Source organism: Myotis myotis, unplaced genomic scaffold, assembly GCF_014108235.1.
Source record: "Myotis myotis isolate mMyoMyo1 unplaced genomic scaffold, mMyoMyo1.p scaffold_m19_p_16, whole genome shotgun sequence".
NCBI lineage: Eukaryota > Metazoa > Chordata > Mammalia > Chiroptera > Vespertilionidae > Myotis > Myotis myotis.
The window spans coordinates 35,131,902-35,155,799 of NW_023416320.1; the positions used below are offsets into that span (position 1 = coordinate 35,131,902).

The 23,898-nt window shown below is 39.6% G+C and overlaps 1 protein-coding gene across 12 annotated transcripts in view; it reads left to right on the forward strand.

Moving 5' to 3' along the window:
* CSPP1 (centrosome and spindle pole associated protein 1) overlaps nucleotides 1-23,898 on the forward strand; it is a 102,674-nt gene that overhangs the window by 43,174 nt on the left and 35,602 nt on the right. For 10 of the 12 annotated variants that reach the window (XM_036338451.1, XM_036338457.1, XM_036338453.1 and 7 more), the window contains 7 exons: nucleotides 7,415-7,508; nucleotides 8,777-8,834; nucleotides 10,545-10,753; nucleotides 12,721-12,842; nucleotides 13,173-13,251; nucleotides 16,524-16,653; nucleotides 19,837-19,984. In XM_036338451.1, coding sequence (XP_036194344.1) covers nucleotides 7,415-7,508; nucleotides 8,777-8,834; nucleotides 10,545-10,753; nucleotides 12,721-12,842; nucleotides 13,173-13,251; nucleotides 16,524-16,653; nucleotides 19,837-19,984 — 840 coding nt within the window. The remainder of the gene's footprint in view (nucleotides 1-7,414; nucleotides 7,509-8,776; nucleotides 8,835-10,544; nucleotides 10,754-12,720; nucleotides 12,843-13,172; nucleotides 13,252-16,523; nucleotides 16,654-19,836; nucleotides 19,985-23,898) is intronic. The other 2 variants (XM_036338456.1, XM_036338461.1) reach the window with 2 other exon arrangements.

Genomic DNA, 23,898 nt, shown 5'->3' on the forward strand with positions numbered 1-23,898 from the left:
TGGCTAAATTATTATGACCACCTGACGTTTGTAGGCAAATTAGCTGTAATTTCGTGCTGAAGTTGCTAGAGGGCCAGACCATTATAAATAGGGAAGCAGGTTGTTTTCCACGACAGTAGAAGTGATTTTTTTCTGAAGATAGAGGTAAACAACGCAATTTAAGAGCTTTTGAACGTGGGATGGAAACACACACACACACACACACACACACACACACACACACACTAAGTGGCCCAATTATTATGACCACCTGACGTTTATAGGCAAATTAGCTGTACACTGCATCGTATGGGATATGGAAACCGAAGGCCTGTTCGAACACTTTTGCTGTCTGCAGTTACCAAGATAAAACGTCTCCAATTCACACAGGTTCAAGGATTGGACAGTTGAGCTTTGGAAAAAAGTCATGTGGTCCGATGAATCATGTTTCCAGTTGCATCATGCAGATGGCAGAGTGAGAATTTGGCGGAAACAGCATGAAAGCATGCACCCCACATGCATGAGTACAACCCTTCAAGCCGGTGGGGGCAGTGTTATGGTTTGGGGCATGTTTTCCTGGTATGATTTGGGCCCTTTAATTCGTGTGGAACAACGTCTAAGTAGCACAACATACCTAAGTATCGTTGCTGATCAAGTTCATCCTATCATGTTGATGGCGTATTCTAACGGAGATGGCTTCTTCCAACAAGACAATGCACCATGCCATGGTGCTTGTATTGTGCCGGAGTGGTTTCAAGAACATGAGGGAGACTTTACCTTGCTTAGGTGGCCCCCACAATCACCAGATCTCAATCCAATTGAGCATTTGTGGGACGAAGTTAAAAGAGCCATCAGGCAGCTGGTTCCACAACCATCAAATCTCACAGAACTGGACAGTGCTATTCATCAGGCATGGTGTCAGATACCTCGCATCACATTTCAACATCTTGTGGAGTCAGTGCCAAGAAGAATCGCCTCAGTATTGAAGGCAAAAGGTGGCCCAACGAAGTACTGATGGAGCGGTCATAATAATCTGGCCACTCTGTGTGTGTGTGTGTGTGTGTGTGTGTATTCCGCGTTCAAAGGCTGTTAAATTGTGTTGTTTATGTCTTACACATCCTTAAATTCTTACCTGACTGCCTTACTCTTTGTGTGAGGCCTGGCAACTGAAGGGATTTTCTGTGTTCCTTCCCCTTCATCAGTTTTCAGCTAGGCCTTAATGCCCTTGACAGAGACGCTCTCTCTCTCCGTACTTCTCTCTCCTTTCTCAGCTTAGATTCTTGTGGCTTGTTCCTTGGTGGAAGGCTGTCCCCATGCGTGTGATTCTCAGAAATGAGTTTTTTGCCCCTCCCCACAGTGGTAGCCAGCCAAACTCTCCTTGATGTCTTGGAGGGTCTTGCATGAGAATTTTCTGCCCTTCCCCTCACTGCAACCGGTCTTAGTTTTGTATGTGCAGAATGCTGGGCCTGAACAGGTTTTCTGCCCTTCCACCAGTAGATTGCGAAGAGTCTGGAAAATGCAGTGGTTGGTTTGTGTTTTTTATTTTTTTATTTATTTTTATTTGGAAGGGTGTCTTCAGATCTCCTGTGTTGCCCCATGTCCAGTCTCTCTTGAGATCATTCTGCGGGAGAGGAGTGCTGGGTGCAGAGTCCTCTTCTGAGTGGGCTTCCAGGAATCTACATTGTCTTGCAGCCCACACAGCGCCTTTAAGAATTCATTAATAGTTCAGCTATTTTTTTTCTTACCTGTTTGTAAGGCCACCTCCTATTTCTCCATATTCTGGTAAATGTAAAACACTTGAATTGTTCCATGTGTGGACTGGTTTTTATACCCTTTGAAATTCAGTTTAACTGCTTGTAACAACAGCTCTCTGATGGGCTTTTTAAAGATTTCTGAGTTTGTAGATGATTGAGCTTTTCGCATTGTGGGGTCTGAGCAATGTGTGGCCTTTTACTTTCTAAATAGAAGCAGAACTCTTCATTTAGTTCTTTATAATATCTTCCATTTCCTCCTCGTAATGTTACTGTTTTCACTTAAATACTTGGGTATAGTTATGGGAGCTATTTTAACTTATTTATTGTTCCATCATCTTTGTTTATGTGCTTTTTTCTGTTGACTAACTTTTTATTTTATTTTTTTTTAATTAAATCTTTATTGTTCAGATTATTACATTTGTTCCTCTTTTTTTCCCCCATAACTCCCCTCCTCCCAGTTCTCACCCCACCCTCCGCCCTCACTCCCCACCCACTGTCCTCATCCATAGGTGCACGATTTTTGTCCAGTCTCTTCCCGCATCTCCCACACCCCTTTCCCCCCCCCCCCCAAGAATAGTCAGTCCATTCCCTTTCTATGTCCCTGATTCTATTATGATCACCAGATTATTTGTTCACTTGATTCTTAGATTCACTTGTTGATAGATGCATGTTTGTTGTTCATAATTTGTATCTTTACCTTTTTCTTCTTCTTCCTCTTCTTAAAGGATACCTTTCAGCATTTCATATAATACTGGTTTGGTGGTGATGAACTCCTTTAGCTTTTCCTTATCTGTGAAGCTCTTTATCTGACCTTCAGTTCTGAATGATAGCTTTGCTGGATAAAGTAATCTTGGTTGTAGGTTCTTGGTATTCATCACTTTGAATATTTCTTGCCATTCCCTTCTGGCCTGCAAAGTTTCTGTTGAGAAATCAGCTGACAGTCATATGGCTATTCCCTGGTAGGTAACTGAGTTTCTTTCTCTTGCTGCTTTTAAGATTCTCTCTTTGTCTTTTGCTCTTGGCATTTTAATTATGATGTGTCTTGGTGTGGTCCTCTTTGGATTCCTTTTGTTTGAGGTTCTCTGTGCTTCCTGGACCTGTAAGTCTATTTCTTTCACCAGGTGGGGGAAGTTTTCTGTCATTATTTCTTCAAATAGGTTTTCAATATCTTGCTCTCTCTCATCTTCTGGCACCCCTATAATTCTGATGTTGGTACGCTTGAAGCTGTCCCAGAGGCTCCTTACACTATCTTCATATTTTCGGATTCTTTTTTCATTTTGCTTTTCCGGTTGGGTGTTTTTTGCTTCTTCATGTTTCGAATCTTTGACTTGATTCTTGCACTCCTCTGGTCTGCTGTTGGGTGTCTGTATAATATTCTTTACTTCAGTCAGTGTATGCTTAATTTCTAGTTGGTTCTTTATCAGAACATCGAGGGTCTCATTAGATTTCTTGAGGATCTCACTACATTTATCGGCGGTCTCACCAGTCTTTTCGAGGGCCTTACTAAGTTTATCAGCAGCTTCTAGACACTTCTTGAGAGACCTTAAAAGTGTGGTTTTGAGCTCTATATCTTCCATTTCTGACATTTGCATCCTGTTTCTTTGTCTCTGCATTTTTTATGCTTTCTTGGTGCACCCCCTAGTGTTCTTTGTGCAAAGTCTTGTTGTAGTAGTTAAGCCTTGATTGTTGTCGGCAGTACCGGGCGTGATTTGACCTCCAGGCTAACAGGCTATGAGAGTCAGCTGTGTCTGCAGTGGGAGAGCTTCTGTGCTGGATCTCTAGGGCGGTGCTAATCTAGTGTTTGTCTGAGGCTATCTGGCAAATGGCTCTGCGCAGGGCTTGGGCGGGGCTGGTCCCCGGGGATCTACAGGGCAGGTGGAGCAAGCAGTTATGGCTGCTCTCAGTTCCGTCCCTAGGGGCTCTGCCTCACAGAGTCCCAGCAACCGCTGCAAACCTCGGAGAGAAAGCTGCCTTCGAGTTCCGACCGAAGCCAGACAGTCCCGCTTCTCCCATTTGAGTCTGGGTCCCTAGAGACTCGCCCGGATCTGGAGCTCAGAGTCTGAGACTCCCTCCCGATTGAAAACAACAACCATGCCCTCCGCCGCCAGCCCGCTCCGCGTGCACTCCGCACCTTAGTATTTCACTTCAGCACTGCGCCTCCTCTGAGTCTGGGTATGATATTCTCTTTCCTCCTAGTTGTAGAATTTCCACTCAGCCAGCCTTCCTGTGGTTCTGGATGATGTCTGTTCCGTTTTTAGTTGTTTTTTGAAGTGGTTGTTCGAGGCAGCAATCTCCGGCATTAACCTATGCCACCATCTTGGTTTTCCTCCAGAGCTTTTTCGACTAACTTTTCTAATGGTTAAGGGCCACTATTAATTTTCTGTTGCTACATCACAGATTAGCATAAATTTAGTGGCCCAAAGCATGCCACATTATCTTGCAGTTTCTGTGTGTTAGGAATTTAGTTGGGTCCTCTGCTGAGGGTCTTACAAGGCTAAAATCCAGGTTTCAGCCAGGTTCCAAGCCCAATTGGAATGCTGGCAGAGTTAATTTCCTTGTGGCTGTATCACTAAGAGGCCTGGCTTCCTACTGGATGTCAGCTGGAGATCACCCACAGTTCCTAGCGACTTCCACTGTTTCTTGCAACATAGGCTTCCTTCCTCACCCTGGCTGCTCACTTTATCATGCAAGCAAGGAGCTTTCTAAACTCAGGGAGGGATTTTACCTGATTAGCTGTGGCCCACCCAAGATAAATCTCCCTTTTGATAAATTCAGAATTGACTAGAGGCCCAGTGCACGAAATTCATGCACAGGGGTGGGGGGGTGGGGGTCTCCAGCCTGGCCTGCACCCTGGGGTCCAATCTGGGACCCCTTGGGGGATGTCTGACTGCCTCTTGCAATCCAGGACTGCTGGCTCCTAATAGTCACTTGCCTGCCTGCCTGATCACCCCTAACCCCTCTGCCTGCCTGCCTGATCACTCCTAACTGCTCACCTACCGGCCTGATTGCCCTTAATTGCTCCCCTGCTGTCCTGATCGCCCCTAACTGCTTCTGCCTCGCCCTGCACCTGGAACCCAGGATTCCCTCCTCCGGCTGGTCGCAGGCACCCGGGACCCGGTTTCCTTCCCTCCCTCTGGCCAGCCGCAGGCACCCATGGCCTGGGCTGGCTTAGCCCAGGATGGCTGCAGCCACAGGGAACTGTGGGCGTGTGGCTTCGCCTGGGCCACAGCCGCAGGCGCCTGGGACCACGGGGCAGGCTGCTTGTCCCTCTCCCGGGCCACAGCCTGGCTGGTCCCCATTCCTCTCTCCCCATTGTTGAGTGTCTGAGCCATTATGGCATGATGGCGTGAGGGCGTGATGGCCATTTGCATATTAGCTCTTTATTATATAGAAGGATTTGCTACTTTAATTACACCTGCCAATTCCTTTCACTTTTGCTACATATTATTGGGTAAAAGAAAGTCATGTCCCCACTTAAGGGGAGTGGTTTACACAGGGAGTCATCACCTGAAGGCAGGGAACATAGAATCTGTCTTAGAATTTTGCCTACCATAATCATGTTTTCCTGTTACTTAAGGACCATCTTTTTGAGGCCTTATTTTAATTTAATTTTTTTTATCCTCACCCGAGAATATTTTTCTATTGATTTTTAGAGAAAGTGGAAGAGAGTGGGAAAGAGAGAAATATCTATGTGAAACACATTGATTGGTTGCCTCCTCCAGGAGCCCTGACCAGGGCCTGGGGCGGGGAGGGGGAGGAGCCTGCAACCTAGGTACGTGCCCTTCACTGGAATTGACCCTGGGACCCTTTGGTCTCTAGGCCAACGCTCTATCCACTTAGCCAAACCGGCTAGGGCGAGGCCTCATTTTCAGCGTAGCTAGGGACATTTAGGGTAGCCTTTATCCAGGGGTAGTTCAGCCGTACTACTACAGGGGGACCTTTCTGGGTTCTTCCCTGAAGACGCAGGGGATCCCCAAGGACTTCACTCTAGCTGGCTAGAGCTTGAATTTCTCTTCGAGGTCTGAGAATTGTTCAGTTACTGTGTCCTCCATAGTTTCCTTGCCCAGCCTAATGGACTTTCACTCTGTGCACGCACAGCTAGTGCACAGAAAGTTGGAAGGATTTCTGAAGCTCTTTTTATGCTTCTTTTTGGATCTCTGCCCTAAACTTCCAGCCATGATAGCTTTCCTGAATTTTTATCTTTATCTGCTTAATTCAGCTCAGTTTCCAGCTTGCTTTGTTCTGTCTCCCATACCTGCAGCCTGGAACTTGCATTTAGGCAGAAACAGGGGTGCTTAAAGGGCTCACCTCATTTATTTTTCTCCCCTCAGGTATTATAGTCCTGTGCTGCCTGGTGTCCAGTGTCATATGTTTTGCCTAGTTTTATGGTAGGAGGTTAAGTTCTGTGCTTGTCATCATGATCAGAAGCAGAATGGATATTTGATTATAAAACATTATTATTAACCTTAACATAATTTATGTTTCCCCTTTGGGAGTTTCACTGTTGCTGACATCTGTGCTTAATGGACAGACTCAGATGCTATATGTCCCCTTAATTATTAATTGGAAGGCTAATAATTAAGGTAGTAGAGGACTTGCTGGTTCAGTTGCGCTTTTGATGTCCTGTGATTTTTGTTGTGCTCTTATCATGCATATCTTGATTAAGAGGTGATTTTGTGTCATTAACATATGCAGTAATAATAATAATCCTTGGTGGATCCAAAATGTTTGCATAACTGGATTTTTGCATAAGTGGTAGCAGGGTGAGGCTTACAGTTTTTTTCTGTAGAATCAAGGTAACCATTGATGTTTTTTAGCAGGGCGCAGTGTGATTAGTGTTTTATTTTAAGATAATTGATCTTACGTAAGTGTGCTGGATGGACTGAAGCAGGGAGAGGGGGAGTTTGGGAGACTGGTTAGGACAGTGATCGGCAAACTCATTAGTCAACAGAGCCAAATATCATCAGTACAACGATTGAAATTTCTTTTGAGAGCCAAATTTTTTAAACTTAAAACTATATAGGTAGGTACATTGTTATTAACTTAATTAGGGTACTCCTAAGGCTTAGGAAGAGCCACACTCAAGGGGCCAAAGAGCCGCATGTGGCTCGAGAGCCGCAGTTTGCCGACCACGGGGTTAGGAGATTATTGCTGCAATCCAGGTGAAATGTGGAGAGGTCCTATCTAAGATTAACGGGATCTCATATGAGAATAGAAAAGAAGGTCCTTATATGGAGTGAATAAGAAAGGATGAACAAAGTTACAATGTAGTTTTGGGGTTTGGTTTTCAGGCCGTTAACAGAAGAAAAAGAGGGGCAGTTGCTTTTGAGGTGTTCAGTTTGGACACACTTGTTAAATTTAAGGGGCTTGTGGAAGATATTAGTGGAGTTATTATTCCCAGTTAGTGGAAAGATGAGGATGGGAATTAGAGTATTCTCTTATCCGAGAAGGTTTTCAACGAAAAGGAAGGGTTAATGTGTCTTTGATACATAGTAGATATTCATTATGAAATTAATTATTGATCATATGAGAACTTCGTATGATAAATATTTTACTTTCCAGCTTGTATAGTGATTACTTCTTGATCCAGTAATTAAAAATGGAGGTTTTTAAAAATTCAGATTTCTAGTTGCATATGTGCTCAAGAGTTAAGATTGCATTTTTTTCTTAACGCTTTCTAGGAGGTGAAGATCGAGAACTTATTCAGAAAAGAAAAGAAAAATATAGACAAGAACTGTTGGAACAAATGGCTGAACAAAAGGAGAACAAGAGACGGTAATGAAAGGTTTGCATTTAAAAGAGAGGATTTGAATTTAAAATGCATTTGTGTAAAATGAGATGGTGGTAAATAACTATTACATAGTAAAATAGGAGGATACTTTTCCTGTTGTGCTTTTGTATTTGTAAATCACTTTAATTTCAGTCTGCACATTGTAAATCAGCAAGGTAATACATGCTCTCAGTGTTTATTTTCTTTGTCATAGGTAACAAATGAGACTATGTATATAGTATAACAGGCCTTTTACATACCTGAATTAATTTCTTCAACTATTGATTTAGGATAGCATTTAATGTTATCTGCATGCCCACTTATATTCTCCAAATATAATAAGAAATATAAAAGAGAAGTATTTTATCTTCTAACAATGTAAATATATATAGTATAAAAACAATCATTGAAAAATAAATAAAAGGTGAAATGCAAAAACAACAAAAAAATCATTGATAAATCCACAGATTTTTATATTGTGTACAAGTTTCAGTGTTTGTAATTTTTCTTGTAGAAGCACATGTGAAATATTAATTACAGTTTAAAATTTGGACTAGATATGTTAGTTCTAGAGAATTTGAGACTTCTTATATTTAAAAAAATAATTTTATTGATTTTGAGAGAGAGAAAGAGAGGGAGAGAAACATCGTTGTGATGGTTCTATTGGCTGCTCCCTGCACTGGAGATTGAGCCTGCACCCAAGGCATGTGCCCTGACCAGGAATTGAACTGGCAACCTTTCAGTGCACGGGACAATGCCCAACCAACTGAGCCACACCAGCCAGGGAGAGATCTGTTATTTTTTAGTTTTGTCATTTGTCTCCTATCTTAGAGGAAGCCAGTATCTACTGTCTGATATTAACCATTGTAAACATTTTTAAAAAACCCTCTTATTAGAAAGTATGGTATAAATTTTTAATTTTTTACCCTTTTTTTGTGAACTGAAAATATACATGAACCCTAAAAGAAGTAAAGATTTTGTTTTACTTCTGTACTTTATTCTGTGTAAATTGCTTAGGTTTTAAAGTACGCCAGGCACTGGTTTAGAGATACTTGTTCAACTCAGTTTACATGTGAATCCTAGTTTACTTTACACCAAATAAGAAAAATTTAGTTTTCAGCGTCAGTTAAGGACTTATCGTCAGTTAAATGAATTATTTGTATTTGGAGATGTTGTTGCATGGACTTTGTATATATGTTTGTTTCAGTAATGATTATGATTTTGTTTGTGTTTACTATAATTTTTTAATATATAAAACTATAATTTTGTTTAGAGAAAAAGATTTGGAACTCAGAGTTGCAGCTTCTGGAGCCCAAGACCCCGAGAAATCGGTGAGGATTCGTGGCATCTTTTAATGTTTAATCATTCAGTCAAATAAGCTTCAAATGTGCCAGCAGGTGGAGATAGACAGAAGATATTGGGGGAAGTGTCAGAGTAGATCAAGTTGAATACTAATAAACTAAACTTGTTTATTTCACTAAGCTAATTTTTACTTTTTCATATATCCCTTCTTTCAGTTTGTTTCAAATTGGTCCTTTGTATTTTGTTTACCTGTACTGTTCCATGGGAGAGTTATTTCAGTTTAATTTACATTAGCTGTTAATATTGTTCTTGAGGATATCTTGATCACTCTTCTTATATTTGAGTGATTTCCAAAGAAACTGAAATCTTTAATTCTAGACTGTAAGCATTTTAGTAATTTTTACTTAGTGTAAAACTAGAGAGATGACTTTATTTTTACTTTAATCTTGTAATTCTCATCATTAAGTGGAATGAATTACATCATTGCAGTTAAGAAGGTAATAATGTATTGTTCTTCTCACAGTATACTTTTTCTGTAGTTGGATAGGTAGAATTTACTTACGAAGGCAAGTTTTAGTTTCATCTTTGAATAATAATTAAGAAACTTTAATTTTACTAAAAAGCTCATTCTTAAAGAATACAGCAACTTAAAATTATTCAGCTGTAGGCAACTTTTGATTTACTATTTTTTAAAAAATATATTTTATTGATTTTTTTACAGAGAGGAAGGGAGAGGGATAGAGAGTTAGAAACATTGATGAGAGAGAAACATCGATCAGCTGCCTCCTGCACATTCCCTAATGGGTATGTGCCCGCAACCAAGGTACATGCCCTTGACTGGAATCGAACCTGGGACCCTTGAGTCCGCAGGCCGATGCTCTATCCACTGAGCCAAACCGGTTAGGGCTTGATTTACTTTTTTACTAATGCTAATTATGTAGATCCTGGGGGGTTTATCTGTTTAAAAAAGTTGTTATCTCATCAGCACCACTCATTCCCAGTGTACTTTTTGACTGCTCATAGAATAAAACTTTTTTTAAAAAATGTATTTTATTGATTTTTTACAGAGAGGACGGGAGAAGGAGAGTGATAGAGAGTTAGAAACATCAATGAGAGAGAAACATCGATTCAGCTGCCTCTTGCACATTCCCTACTGGGGATGTGCCCGCAACCAAGCTACATGCCCTTGACCGGAATCGAACCTGGGACCCTTCAGTCCGCAGGCCGACGCTCTCCACTGAGCCAAACTGGTTAGGGCTAGAATAAAACTTTTAGATTAATCTGACAAATCATTCCTATGGAAGATAAACATGGAGGGGAAAAAGGATATTGTTTTGGGATGAATAGAGCCTGATACACACACACACACTATCTGGCTCTTCACAGAAAATGTTTGCTGACTGGAGAATGCTTTGATGTCAGAAATGGTAATCTGGTAGAGAAGCAGTATAATGTGGCATAATAGAGTTTTGTATTTAGAATTGATATCTGGCTCTGGTCTTTGCTTGGTTATTTATTAACAGTGAGACATTAGGTGTTTGTGTACTTTCAGGGGGATCTCAGTTACCCCATTTATAAAATAGGGATTAGATTTGTAAAATCTTTTAGCTGTAAAATTGTGTTATTCTCTGAGTAACTTAGTGTCGGCTGGCAGTCTGGGATAGAGGGTCTTTTGAGGTCTCTTCCACCTTTCAAGTAAGGATTGTTTATAACAAACAGATATCTTTTCTTTATTTTAGCCCGATAGACTAAAGCAGTTTAGTGTGGCACCAAGATACTACGAAGAGACGATCCCACCTGAAAGACCCAGAGTAGCTTTCCAGACCCCTCTCCCTCCTTTATCTGCCCCCCATGTCCCCTCCTGCCCACCAGCTCACTCCATCCCACCACAGAGTGAAGATCTGTACAGTGGACTCGGCAGCACCCTCGGTGAAATGGTGCCTCCCAGGTGCTTGTTTAAAATGTTTTATGTTCGGGAATTGGGGCAGGTGTCATATTTTATATTCAGAAGGGTTTTCTGAAGCAGATAACATTAACCATTAGAGATTTTTGTGTAATTAACTTTTGTCAAATAATTTCTCTTGAAATGTTTTCATTGTTGGACTTTCCTCTGTTATGATAAAAACAAGGAAAATTCTTATAACATGCTTTTATTGTTGAATTTAGAATTTTTAGAATGCATAAGTGCATTTAGTATTTAGTTTTAGATCATATTTTTGAATATTTTAAATATCTTTAAGCATATAAACATACATTTTCTTCAGTTTTGTAATTCCATTTGGCAAATATTGAATACTTCCTTCAGTTTATACAGAAAAGTGACTTCTAATCTTAACATATATATATATTACTTTATTTTAACTTCTATTTCATTCAACTTTTTCTCTGTGATTACTTACGGGCTATGCAACTCAAATACCTGAAATGAAAACTGTTGAGATTATAAAACCTGTAATTTAGGTATTATGGAAAAATATGATTTATGTTGGTAAATGGCATCATGCTATACTAGACTGTACATACAGAAAATTCTGTTCACATTGATATTTTCTGGGCTGGCTATACTTTCTTCTCTTAGGAGGACTTGAACTGTTTTCTTGCTTATTATTAATGTATTATAGTAATGTGTTAATCAGGTGTTTTTCTTTGTTAGCAGCAATATTTTCTGGGCTGTACTTTCTTTCAGTAGGACTTTTATTTAATACTAACAAGTTGTAGGTCTGTGTTTACTGTATTTATCAGGTGTTTTGTTTCATCTACTGCCTTCCTTTCGAAAAGACTAGGTGGGATTGGAATTACAGAGCATGGTATGATGGTCTCAGCATTGGGTGACAGGTTACAGTGGTCAGCTTCACTGTATGCATTTTGGGCAAACCGAACTTCAGTGTTCTCATTTGTAAAAGTGCAATAGTAGTATTTTTTTCCCTTGTCTACAAATACAGAGTTGTGAGAACTAAATCTGAAATAAATTTATATAAAAATGTAAGATTGAATGATGCTGACAGGTTTTTATTGCAGTTTTTCAACTGTTTTGTTGATGCAGCTATGGACTTGAGGATAGTAAGGTTAGACACACAGAGTGACTAGTAAATGTGAAAAATATGCATGCCTGAAGAGAACGGTAAATGCCTTGTTAGCTCTTCAGAATTATTTTGCAGTATACAGTAAGGAGAACATATTAGGAAAAACTTAAAATGCAGACATTCTAGGAAGTCCCCCTTCTCTTTCTGTTCATGTAAAGGGTTTGCCTTTTCCGTTTTTACTACTGGGAAAGGTTGCCCTGGGGAAAATACAGCCACATTTCCTAGTCAAGAGTGAAGTGCTGATGTAGAAGTTTTAACTTTATGAAATACTAAAAATTGTGTCAAGACTTGACTGTTGATATGTAAGTGGAGTCTGTTATACATTATTGTTAACTTCTTTTGAGAACAAGACATTTTTATAGTTAAAAATGCACCTCTTCCTCCAGTCTAATGGGACCATTTTTAATCCCTTTTTGTGCCTCTGCCTTTTCTTCCTCTCTCGGACTCGCTCACTCTAGCAGCCTGGCTGAAGCATTGCCTTTTCTAGAGAGCCTTCCTCATGCTTCCCTACTGTTGCCTAGATGATTTCAGTGTCCCTGCACCGTGTTCCTGTTGCACCCTCGTCTGCTTGTATGGCTTCATTTACTACACTTTGCTGTAATTGTCTGTTTATTTCTGAGGGACAGGGACCATGTTTTTTCAATACTGGCGTGTAGTGACTAATTAGATATTGTTTGAATAAAATATGAAGTTTTTGTCTTACATAACTTTGAAGCTTTTTCTAAAGCAGCAATCAGATTTTCAGTAACATTTTTGCAAAACAATGATATCTTGATTTAAAAAATATTACAACGTAATATGAGAAGAATTTTTCAATTTTCTTTTGATATAGGATTGCACCTCTGCCTCCACCTCCCCTACTACCACCTTTGGCTACTAACTATAGAACTCCTTATGATGATGCGTACTATTTTTATGGAGCCAGGAATACTATGGATCCTAGTCTTGCTTATTGTAAGTTATCTATAGTATAAACATTTTTTTCCACTGGATCAGTCAGGAAAATTGATTTTTGTGCAAGCAAAAATATGTAAATGAGAAAAGCACAACTTTACTTAATGCAAATAAAATATATAATACATTGATTTGTAGTTATTTTCCTTTTATCTAGATTTCAGAAATTACATGTTGTGTTTTCTTGCATTGTGCTTTGATAATTCCTAACCCAGAAGGAAATACGGATTTTTTTCTTAGGTAACATTTTCAGTATGTGACTTTTCTTTTAGAGATAAAGTGTTATTAAACAGGTACTCTGGAATAAATGTGTTTTTGTGTTTTTTTAAGATGGCTCAGGAATGATGGGAGCGCAGCCTGCAGTTCATGTTACTGCTCCTTTTGCCCACTGGCCAGAACAGCCCATTATGTAAGTCATTGTCCAAACAGTAATCTCAGGATTAATTTGTCTTCCATAAAACCTGTACTATTTAACTTATTCTTTTTTTTTCCTTCAGAAAAGATAAAACTTAATTTCTAATTATTGTGTAATCAGTATGTTCAAAGTATTGCTTGTACATCAGTGTTTCATAGAAAGCACATTTTATAATTAAGAATAACTCCACTTCTCTCATTATAAAAGTCATGCATATTATTGATAAATAAGTATTGCTACCTCAGCTTTTTTTTTCAACACTTGATCTTAGCCAGAAGGCTGAGAAGTGATTTTTTAAAAAATTTCTATCTTCATGATATACCTTTTTCCATTACTTTCAGTTGTTGTGTATCTTTCAATTTCAGGTGGGTCTCTTGTAGAAGCATATGTAAGAGTCTTGTTTTGTTATCCATTCAACCACTATGTCTTTTGATTGGAATATTTACTCCATTGTATTTAAAGTAATTGTTGATAGATATGTATTTATTGCTATTTTATTAGTTATATTTTTTATCTTCTTCTTTTGAAATAAAACCCTTTAACATTTCTTTTATATATTTTTTTTATTGATTTTTTACAGAGAGGAAGGGAGAGGGAGAGGGATAGAGAGTGAGAAACATTGATGAGAGAGAAACATCGATCAGCTGCCTCCTGCACACCCCCTACTGGGATGTGCCCGCAACCAAGGTACATGCCCTTGACTGGAATTGAACCTGGGACCCTTCAGTCCGCAGGCCGATGCTCTATCCACTAAGCCAAACCTGTCAGGGCTTAACATTTCTTGTGATACTGGTTTGGCGGTGATTAACTCCTTTAGCTTTTTCTTGTCTGGGAAGCTCTTTATCTGTCTTTTGATTCTAAATTATAGCTTTGCCTGGTAGAGTAATGTTGGTGTGTAGGTCTTTGATTTTCATCACTTTGAATAATTCATGGCAATCCCATCTTACCCGCAAAGTTTCTATTGAGAAATCAGCTGACAGTTGTATGGGCACTTCCTTGTAGGTAACTAACTGCTTTTCTCTTGCTGCTTATAAGATTTTCTGTCTTTAACTTTTGGCATTTTAATTATGATGTCTCTTTGGGTTCATCTTATTTGGGACTCTGCACTTTCTGGACCTGTATGTCTGTTTCTTTCACCAAGTTAGGGAAGTTTTCATTATTATTTCTTCAAATAGGTGTTCAGTTTCTTGCTCTTTCCCTTCTCTTTCAGACAGCCCCATGATGCGAATGTTGATATGTTTGAAGTTGTCCCAGAGGCTTCTTACACTATCCTCATTTTTTTAAAATTCCTTTTTCTTTTTGCTGCTCTAATTAGGTGTTTTCTGCTTTTCTATCTTCCAAATTGCTGATTTGATTCTCAGCTTCATGTACTCTACTGTTGATTTCCTGTAATGTATTCTTCATTTTAGTTAGTGTATCCTTCATTTCTGAGTAGTTCTTTTTCATATTTCCTATATCCATTTAATGTTTCCTATCTCTTTATTGGACTTCTAAGTTGATCTACTTTTCCCCTAAGTTCATTGAGCATCCTTATAACTAGTGTTTTGAACTCTGTATCTGGTAGATTGCTTGTTTCTATGTTATTTCTTTTTTTTGGAGATTTGTTCAAAACTTTAGGACATGTTTCCTTCTCTCCCATTTTGGCTGCCTCCCTGTATTTGTTTCTGTGCATTATGTAGAGCTGCTACCCGATTTTGGTAGAGTGACCTTATGTAGTTGGTGTCCTGTAGGGCCCAGTGGCACAGCCTCACTCGTCACCCACGCTGGGTGCTCCAAGTGTGTCCCTCCTGTGGGCTGTGTGTATTCTCCTGTTGTAGTTGAGCCTTGATTGCTCTTGGCATGTCAATGGGAGGAGGAGATTTACCCCCAGGGCAGTCAGCTGCCAGGACTGGCCACACCACAGTGGTGATATGCTTAAAACATTCTTTTTGAGATTGACAGTATGACTACTATTCTTATCACCACTTTCTTTTGGGGCCCAATAATTGCAGCAAGGTCAAGAATTAAAAAAAGGCAAAATTAAAAAAGAGAGAGAGAAAGAGAGAGAGGAATGAAGATAGGTACAAGGATTAGAAAGGAAGAGAGAGAACTGATGTCGTTGGCAAAAGGATGTGGAGTTAAAATATTAGAATTAATAGGAGTTGTAGCAGAATTGCTGAATACAAAATCAGTATGTAAAAAGCAGTTGCAGGAAATAGTTGTTTTTTATAAAGTTTAACATATACTTATGCAACACTGTAATTCCACTGCTAGGCACATATTTAAGAGAAATGAAAATATACACAGAAAGTCTTGTATGTGAATGTTCATAACAGTATTATTCATGATAACCAAAAAGTATAAACAGTTCAGATATTCATTCACTAGTAAATGGTAAACAAAAGGTGTTATATCCATACAGTAAAATACTATTCAGCAATACAAAGGAATGAACTACTGATGTGTGCTACAGCGTAACTCAAAAATATTATAAGTGAAAGAATCCATATATATTGTATGTTTCCACTTATAAGAAATGTCCAGAAAGAACAAACCTATAGAGACAGAGAGCAGGCCACTCTTAGTGATTGCCTGTGACGGGGGCGGGGGCAGGGATTGGTTGCATATGGTATGAGGGATATTTTTGGTTATGGAAACATTCTAAAATTAATTTACCTTTTATAATTCAGATTTTTTAAATGTCTAGTTTTCTTGAAACTGGCTGCATTCCTGTACTTTAACATGTGTTGTATTTAAGGCAGTAGCACTATATTGCTTGAGATTTATAAAAGTGTCATGTCTTAAATTTTTACTTTTTGATGCCTTTTAAAATTTTTTATTTTATTTGGGACAGTCAGACTTTTTACTGTAATTGTATTGTTTTATTCTTGAAGTGTCTAGGAAGTTATTTTATATTGGCATATATTAAGTAAATTATTAGATATAAAATTTGAGGGACTTCCACTGTATCATCATCATCATCATTATTATTATTATTATTATGCATCCAGAAAAATGCATAAGCCATATGTATACTGCTTGATGAATTATCACAGTGTTTTCACCCCCATGTAACTATCCCTAGGTCAAGAAATACGTATAGTAAATTTGAAAGTTTCATGACTTGTGAAAGTGGAGACTGGGGAATTGCTTAGGAAGGGGTCATTTACTTAAGGATTCCTCTTTGACCTATTTTTAAATGTACTGCCATGCTGTTTCAAAGTAGTGTTGCATTTTCTTGCTTGGTCATAAATAGATTCAAATGATTAATTGTGTATTTGATGTAGGAACACAGTTGGACAGAACGAATTGAAAGTCACAAGTGATAGTACAATTAATTCAGGATTAATTTTTGAAGATAAGCCAAAGCCTCTAAAGCAGACACTTCAGTCTTACCAAGAAGCTTTGCAGCAGCAGGTATTCATCTGTTGATTCATTCATTCATTTAATGTTGAACATTTTATGTGTTAGCACAATGGCCCCTTGTAGCTCAGAGTGTGGCAGAGGAGAAAAAAAGATGACAGTTATTTATAATTCACCACGATGAGTTTAGATGTAGATAGCCAGGAGTGCTGTTGGAAGCATAGGATAAGGAAAGGTAATTGCCTGGGCAGTTAGAAGGGCCTCACAAGGTTGTTGATACTTGAGTTGCATTTATATATTGAATAGATTTGAAGTTTCTGGTATATTCAAGGGAATGGAATGGATTTGGGAGAAAGGGCTGGAGTGTTAGGTTGTACTGGATTGTGACGGACTAGCTATACGGGGTTTTCAATTTTTTTCTGTTAAGGATAGCAAAAGGGAGGATGTTTTAAGCCACAGAGTAAAAGGAGTAGTTGATGAGAGCAGAATTGGCTTTTAGAAGGATACCTGGTTGTGATGTGGATGATTGTGAAAGAGGTGTGGCAGAGAAACCTTTTAGTGAATTACTGAGGTAGTCCATCCAGGAGGTAAGGAAACCCTAAACACTATGGGGAGAAGGGGAAGACATCCAAGAGACAATTTGGGGGTTCCAGTGATAGGACTTAGGTATAGGGAGTGAGAAGAACAGAGGGTGTGAAGGTGATACTGAGTGTTGGAATCTAGGAGAATAATCTACACTAATAAAAGAGAAACAGGGTAATTGGCGTACGACCGCTACCCTTCCCATTGGCTAATCAGTGAGATATGCAAATTAACTGTCAGCCAAGATGGCGGCCGGCAGCCAGGCAGCTTGAAACTAACATGAGGCTTGCTTGCTTCAGTGACGGACTCCAATGTTCCCCGTCTGACTTGCCGGCTTCTCAGCTTAAACTCTAAGCAACTATGTTGCAAATGTAGAAGCTAAACAAAACCCCAGAAACCTGCTTTACTCAGCGGAGCTTCAGCCAGCCAGACCGCAACATTGTATCAAATACAGACGGTAAACAAAGGCCAGAAACCTGTTTTCAGCAGCCGAGGCCTCAGAGCTAAAGCTGGCCCAGAATAAAAAAGAAAAAAAAAAGAAAAAAAGGAGCGGTTGGGAGCTTCAGTCCCAGCCTGAAAACGGCCCTCAGCCCCTCAGCCAGACTGGCCAGGCACCCCCGTGGGGACTCCCACCCTGATCCAGGACACCCTTCAGGGCAAACCAGCCAGCCCCCACCCGTGCACCAGGCCTCTATTCTGTATAGTAAAAGGGTAATATGCCTCCCGGCACCGGGATCAGTGGAGCCGCGAGGCCTCCCAGCACCGGGATCAGCGTGACAGGGCAGCAGCCAAACCCCCTGATCGCCCTGCGGCTCTGTGTGTGACAGGGTGCAGCGCCCCAACCCCCTGATCGGCCCTGCTCTGTGGGTGATAGAGGGCAGCGCCCCAGCCCCCACCCCCACCCCCCCCACCCCACGGGCCCTGCTCTGTGTGTGACGGGGTAGAGCCATAACCTCCCCATCAGCCCTGCCCTGAGTGTGACAGTGGCAGCGCCCCAACCCCCTGATCGGCCCTGCTCTGTGGGTGATAGAGGGCAGCGCCCCAACCCCCTGATCTGCCCTGCTCTGTGTGTGACGGGGGGCGGTGCCCCAACCCCCCTGATGGGCCCTGCTCTGTGAGTGACAGTGGGGAGCTCCTCAACCCCCTGATCGACCCTGCTCTGTGTGTGACAGGGTACGGAGCCCCAACCCCCCTGATGGGCCCTGCTCTGTGCATGACAGGCGGCAGCGCCCCAACCCCCTGATCCTCCCTGCTCTGTGCGTGACGGGGTGGCGCCGCAACTTCCCTATCGACCCTGCCTTGAGTGTGACAGGGCGGTGCCCCAACCCCCCAGTCGGCCCTACCCTGAGCATGACTGAGGGTGGCATCGCAACCTCCCAATCCGCCCTGCTCTGTGCATGACAGGCCCTGCTCTGAGCCCGACCAGGGGCTGCACCTAGGGATTGGGCCTTCCCTCTGCCACCCGGGAGCAGGCCTAAGCCAGCAGGTCGTTATCTCCCGAGGGGTCCCAGACTGTGAGAGGGCACAGGCCGGGCTGAGGGACCCCCCCCCCCCCAGTGCACAAATTTTTGTGCACCGGGCCTCTAGTGAGACAATGAACTAAGAGAGGGAAAAAAGAGGTAGGACACTTTTAGGGAGGAGCGTAAAGGGTTCTGTTGCAGTTTGTAATGTTTGAACAGAGTTTACTGAAGAGTATCAAATGTATGGGTTTTGGGGGGAATACCCTTTATCTCTGAGAGAACCCTGGGACTCTTGGTAGGCATATGTCAACCTAAGGTACTTTTCTGTAAAGTTCCACTTGGGTTTCTCTAAAGCTCCTTTTGTTCAGTTTTTACATGAGCAACCTCCTTAAAAAATAGATTTTTTAAGTTACAGAATTACCAACATTATTTTTTTGTATGTTAGGATTCTACAAAATAAAAAACTGAATTTATCTTCTGTTTTCAAATGAGCATATTAAAAACACCATCGACAGAGCTAGATTTTCAAACTCTAGAATTTTATTTTATGCATGTGATGACTTCACTGGTCTTACTGGAGTGGTTGCTTACATTTTCCATGCATGTGGTTATAATTTTAAAAGTAAGTTTCCAAAATGTGGATACTTGTTGATTGCCTGTCCATATCTCTCCAGAGAACAAGACTGTCATTATGATGATAAGACTGTATTCCCCTAAAAGCTTTGAACTTTCAACCTTTTTAAATTCTGGAATGGAGTTTGCCCAGGGTAGAGTGGATCTGGTGAAGCGGAGGGAGTAGTTTCTGGCTGGCCAGGTTCCGTGAAAGGGTGGATGAAAAAGAAAGTAGGGAGGCCCTATTGGACACCATGAACTGGTGAGGTCAGGGGGCGGGGGATGGGGAGTATGGCTCAGGTAGACTTTGCGGTGGGATGGAGGAGGTGGTTTAGCCCTCATGGCATCGGTGGTTGGAAAGGACTCTAGTGGCATGATGTGAGGCAGCATCAGCTATGTATTCCAACCAGCAAAGTGTTTTAAAATTGGTTATTATCTATACTTGTGATTTTAAATTTTATAGTGAAGCATACTGAAACAAATCTCCAATTTTTCTCTAGTAAGAAAGATGTGTTTTTATAACTAACTTTTTGTGTCAGAGTACTTGTAAGCACTTACTGTGAATATTTCTTATGTTGTCAAGATTCGGGAAAGAGAACAGAGAAGGAAGAAAGAACGTGAAGAAAAGGAAGACTATGAAGCGAAGCTAGAGGCTGAAATGAGAAGTTACAACCCCTGGGGGAAAGGTGGAGGTGGTGCTCCTCTCAGGGACACAGAGGGAAACCTGATAAGTATGTTGTTTCCATTGATTTGTTGTTTTTAAAAGAAACGTTTATTTATTTTTTTAGGTTTTAAAGCTTCTGTATTAAAAATTATTACCTTAAACACAATTAAAATTAAAAACCATCTAAGAAAAAACCACTTTCAGTATTGACAGACAAAAAAATAATACTTTCAATATATATTGATTTAACACTGTTAAATAATAAGATAGAAAGACCAATAGAAAATGGACAAATATATATATTGAGATAATTCATAAGAGAATAAACATGTCTTAGCCTTATGAGCAAAGTAGTACCAATTACATCAATTGAAATTATCTAAGAGAAAATTTTTGACCCATAACATTGGCAGAGATTCCATTTAATGCCATTTCATTTCTTCAAGGCCCTCATTTTTATGGAATTGTAAATTAGAACAGCTTTCCTATCGGACATTTGGATGATATGAATTAAAAGTTTTGATTGGTTTTGGTTTTATGGTATTAGAAACAATTATTTTTAACTTTTGAAAAGATTGATGAGCAGACAGTAGTGGCAGTCAGAGCCTGCAAGGCAAGGTCTCTTTTTATGCAGCTTAATGCAAAAAAGGTATTTTGATAATATCTGTATAACAACACCTCAGGAAGCCTTTCTTCTTCAGAGTACTATTCATTTATTTCTATTATAAATTGTCTCTGATGATAACTCAGTTGCAGAGAAAAGCTCATGTTAGTTGGCAAATATTTACCTAAACTAGTTAGAATTTAAAAAAATTTCCTAGTAAAAGTAATAAAACCCTTATTACAAGGTTGTTGTTGTTGTTTTTAAAAAAACAACAAACTAGTAAGATATCTTTAAAATAAGTGATCTGGAATAGGGTGCAAGGGATGCTGTGTTTAAATCATATAAAAAATGAATGAAACAGTTTAAGTACTATTTATATATTATTTACCTGTAGGTATCATATACTTTAGCCGTGGTCTAAGAAATTGTTCAGGGAGTAGACTTGTGAATCTGTGACATTTTCTTTTGTTATTCTGTTTGTTGCAGAATTATTCTTGTAATGCTAGCAATTTATGTTAAATGATAAGATTTACATTTGAAATAAAGGCCCCTTTTCAATGACATCTTTGCTGTTAGCAAATTACACTCTTGACAGATGTGCCATTTTCATTTTCATTTTTTAGCTGAATTCAAAACTTCCATTATCTCACAGAAGGATAGACAAGCAGTGACAATTGATTGACTAATCATTTTTTTCCAGTAAAAATATAGATTTGTTTTGATTGCTAAATCTAATAGTTTTAAATCTTTAAGAACTAATTTTGTACTCTGCTGAAACTAATTTTATTTTTATATAAATACATTGATTATTCTGATTGAGAGGATCATGTGTAATCACAACAGTAAATTATAACATGTTACTGATTTTGAAACTTAACTTAGTGTTTGTTACTTATAGGTTATTTATTTAATTTGTGGTTTGTGTGGGTGAATGTCAAAATAAGGTTACAGTCCCTAAGCACTCACTAGTAGGTAACAGACATGGCTGTGAGTATTATTGGAAGGAGTGAGCCTGATATATTGCATCTTGTAATAGAAAATAGAATACTACGTGTATTATTATTCATTGTGACTTCTCATTTATGTAGATTGGTCTTACGCTGTTCTAGTGAATTGGATGACAGTGAGATTTGATTTCCCATTTAAATTTATACCATTTTGGTGACTTTTTTTAGGGAACTCAATTTTCCCGTCATCTTTCTATTTTCATTTTCCTCCATATCCAGATAGAACTCAGGATTTGATGGTGATTTCAGGAGCACCTAGCTAATTCTCGTTTTACCAGTCCTTGGCACGTGGTAATTTTCTGGTAATCAGCTTTTCTCTGTGCTTTCACCCAGTTCCTCCTCCTTACATTTTCAGTTATTCCACTCATTTTTTCCCTTCCATTTCTAAACATACTTAGGTTACTTATATTCTTAAACACAAAACTCTTGACCTTGTTATACTTCCCTTATATAAAGCACTTTCAAAAAGTACTCTGTGCTTGTTGCTGCCAGTCTTGCCTTTTACTGGTTCATATTCCATATTATGACTTCTAGCTCCCACCACTCTACTGATGCTACATTTCAGAATTAACTGGTCCTGATTTCCAATTGATGGTTTTAACCATTATTGGTCCTCCTTCTCTTTGAACTGTGTTGACAGTTCCTTCCTTCCTTCCTTTACATCCTGTGCACCCTCCCAGATGCTGTCCTCTGTTCAGTTGACGTATTCATTTAGATGCATTTTATGAACAGGTTAAATGCTTGTAGGTCTGTGAACATGATCTTTGTTCTAGGACTGTCTTCTGATACTGTGTTTTTCTTGAGTTAGATATGTTCTTTCTCCATCCGCTCTTTCCCACCTCATCTCTTTTACTCCGATGTTTCTCTTTACGTCTACTCCGTGAATGATCCTCATATAGCTCTTTCTTTGCCCCTGACCACTTCTAAAATTCTCTTCTTCACTTTCAACCTGTCTTCTGAATCTTTGCACCTGAGGCTTGGTGAATTATGTACACCTGGTATGCAAAACCAAACTTCACTTTGTAAATCCAGCTCATTGTTGCCTTTTTCTGTAAATGCATCATAATTCTGATCATTCAAACTGAAAAATGCTGAGTTGGTTTTTTTTTGACTCCTCATATCCAGTCTGCTAGTTAATAAGACTAATCTATAAGTTCTGCCTCTCCAGTGTTCTTTGAATCCTCTTCGTTTTTATTCATGTTACCACCATAATTGAGCTTTATAATGTCTTGCTTGGGCTTTTGCCATTTCTTCGCAACTACTTCATTCTACTTTGTTTTTCACATCCAAGCTATATGTATCAAAAGTATACCCAATCATATTACTCTATACTCAAAAACCACTGAGGATTCTGGAATCTCACTGGCTGAGTGTATTCTTGCTGTCCTATTTACTGGCTTTATGATCTTTGGGCACATTAATTTAGTTTTCTCATTTGTAATACTGGGGTGAAAGTAATAGTACCAGGTCATATAAGTTATATAGAATATAAAAATAGTGATTATTAAATGTTAGCTGCCATTATTATTAGTACTACTTTTATAACCACCAAAACTGTCTCTACTCGCATGTGCTTCTGCAGAACAGAATTGAGAATCGTCAGTTTGTGTTTCAGAGTACTTCAGAATAGGCATCCAGCCTGTATTTTCCTATTGTCATTGCTCTTTTACATGTGTTTGGTGCTCTAGTCAAGTTGGACTACTTTAATGTTTTTGGAATACTTCATGTTTACCCCCTTGGAACTGTTTCTCACACTTTCTCTATTAGACTTTCCCACCCACCTTTACTTATGGAACTCTCAGTCCATCCTGTCCTAAATGTTGAAAAGGATCTGAACTTTCCTGATTCTGAACTTTCCTTCTCTTTGGTAACTTTCACATGTTATTTACCATGTCCTGTATGGTATTCTAATTGTGATTCATGTTCAAAACACGTCCTTGAACATAACAGACCTCCTGCTAAATACTTTTTACATCCAGTTTTCAGTTTGCTTTCATTGCTGCAGTACTGTTCAAATTGTGTGTGGAGAACTACTTTTTATTTGTTAAAGCTTTTGAGTTCTTCAGTCATTCAGATCTGTTTTCTGGTTGTTTGAACCAGTCCTACATTGTCAGATTTTGCCATGCTAACAAATCACCCCAACATGTAGCATTTTAAAGTAACATTTATTATCTTGTCGTTCTGTGGATCAGTAATTTGTGAGTGGGTTAGCTTAATGGTTCTGTCTCAGAGTTCCTCACAAGTTGCAGTCCAAGATGTCAGAAGGTGGGGCTGTAGTCGTCTGAAGGCTTGACTGGTCTGGAAAGTCTGTTTCCAATCTGGCTCCTCACATGGCTCCGGAGGCCTCAGTTTCAGGTCGCATGGGCCTCT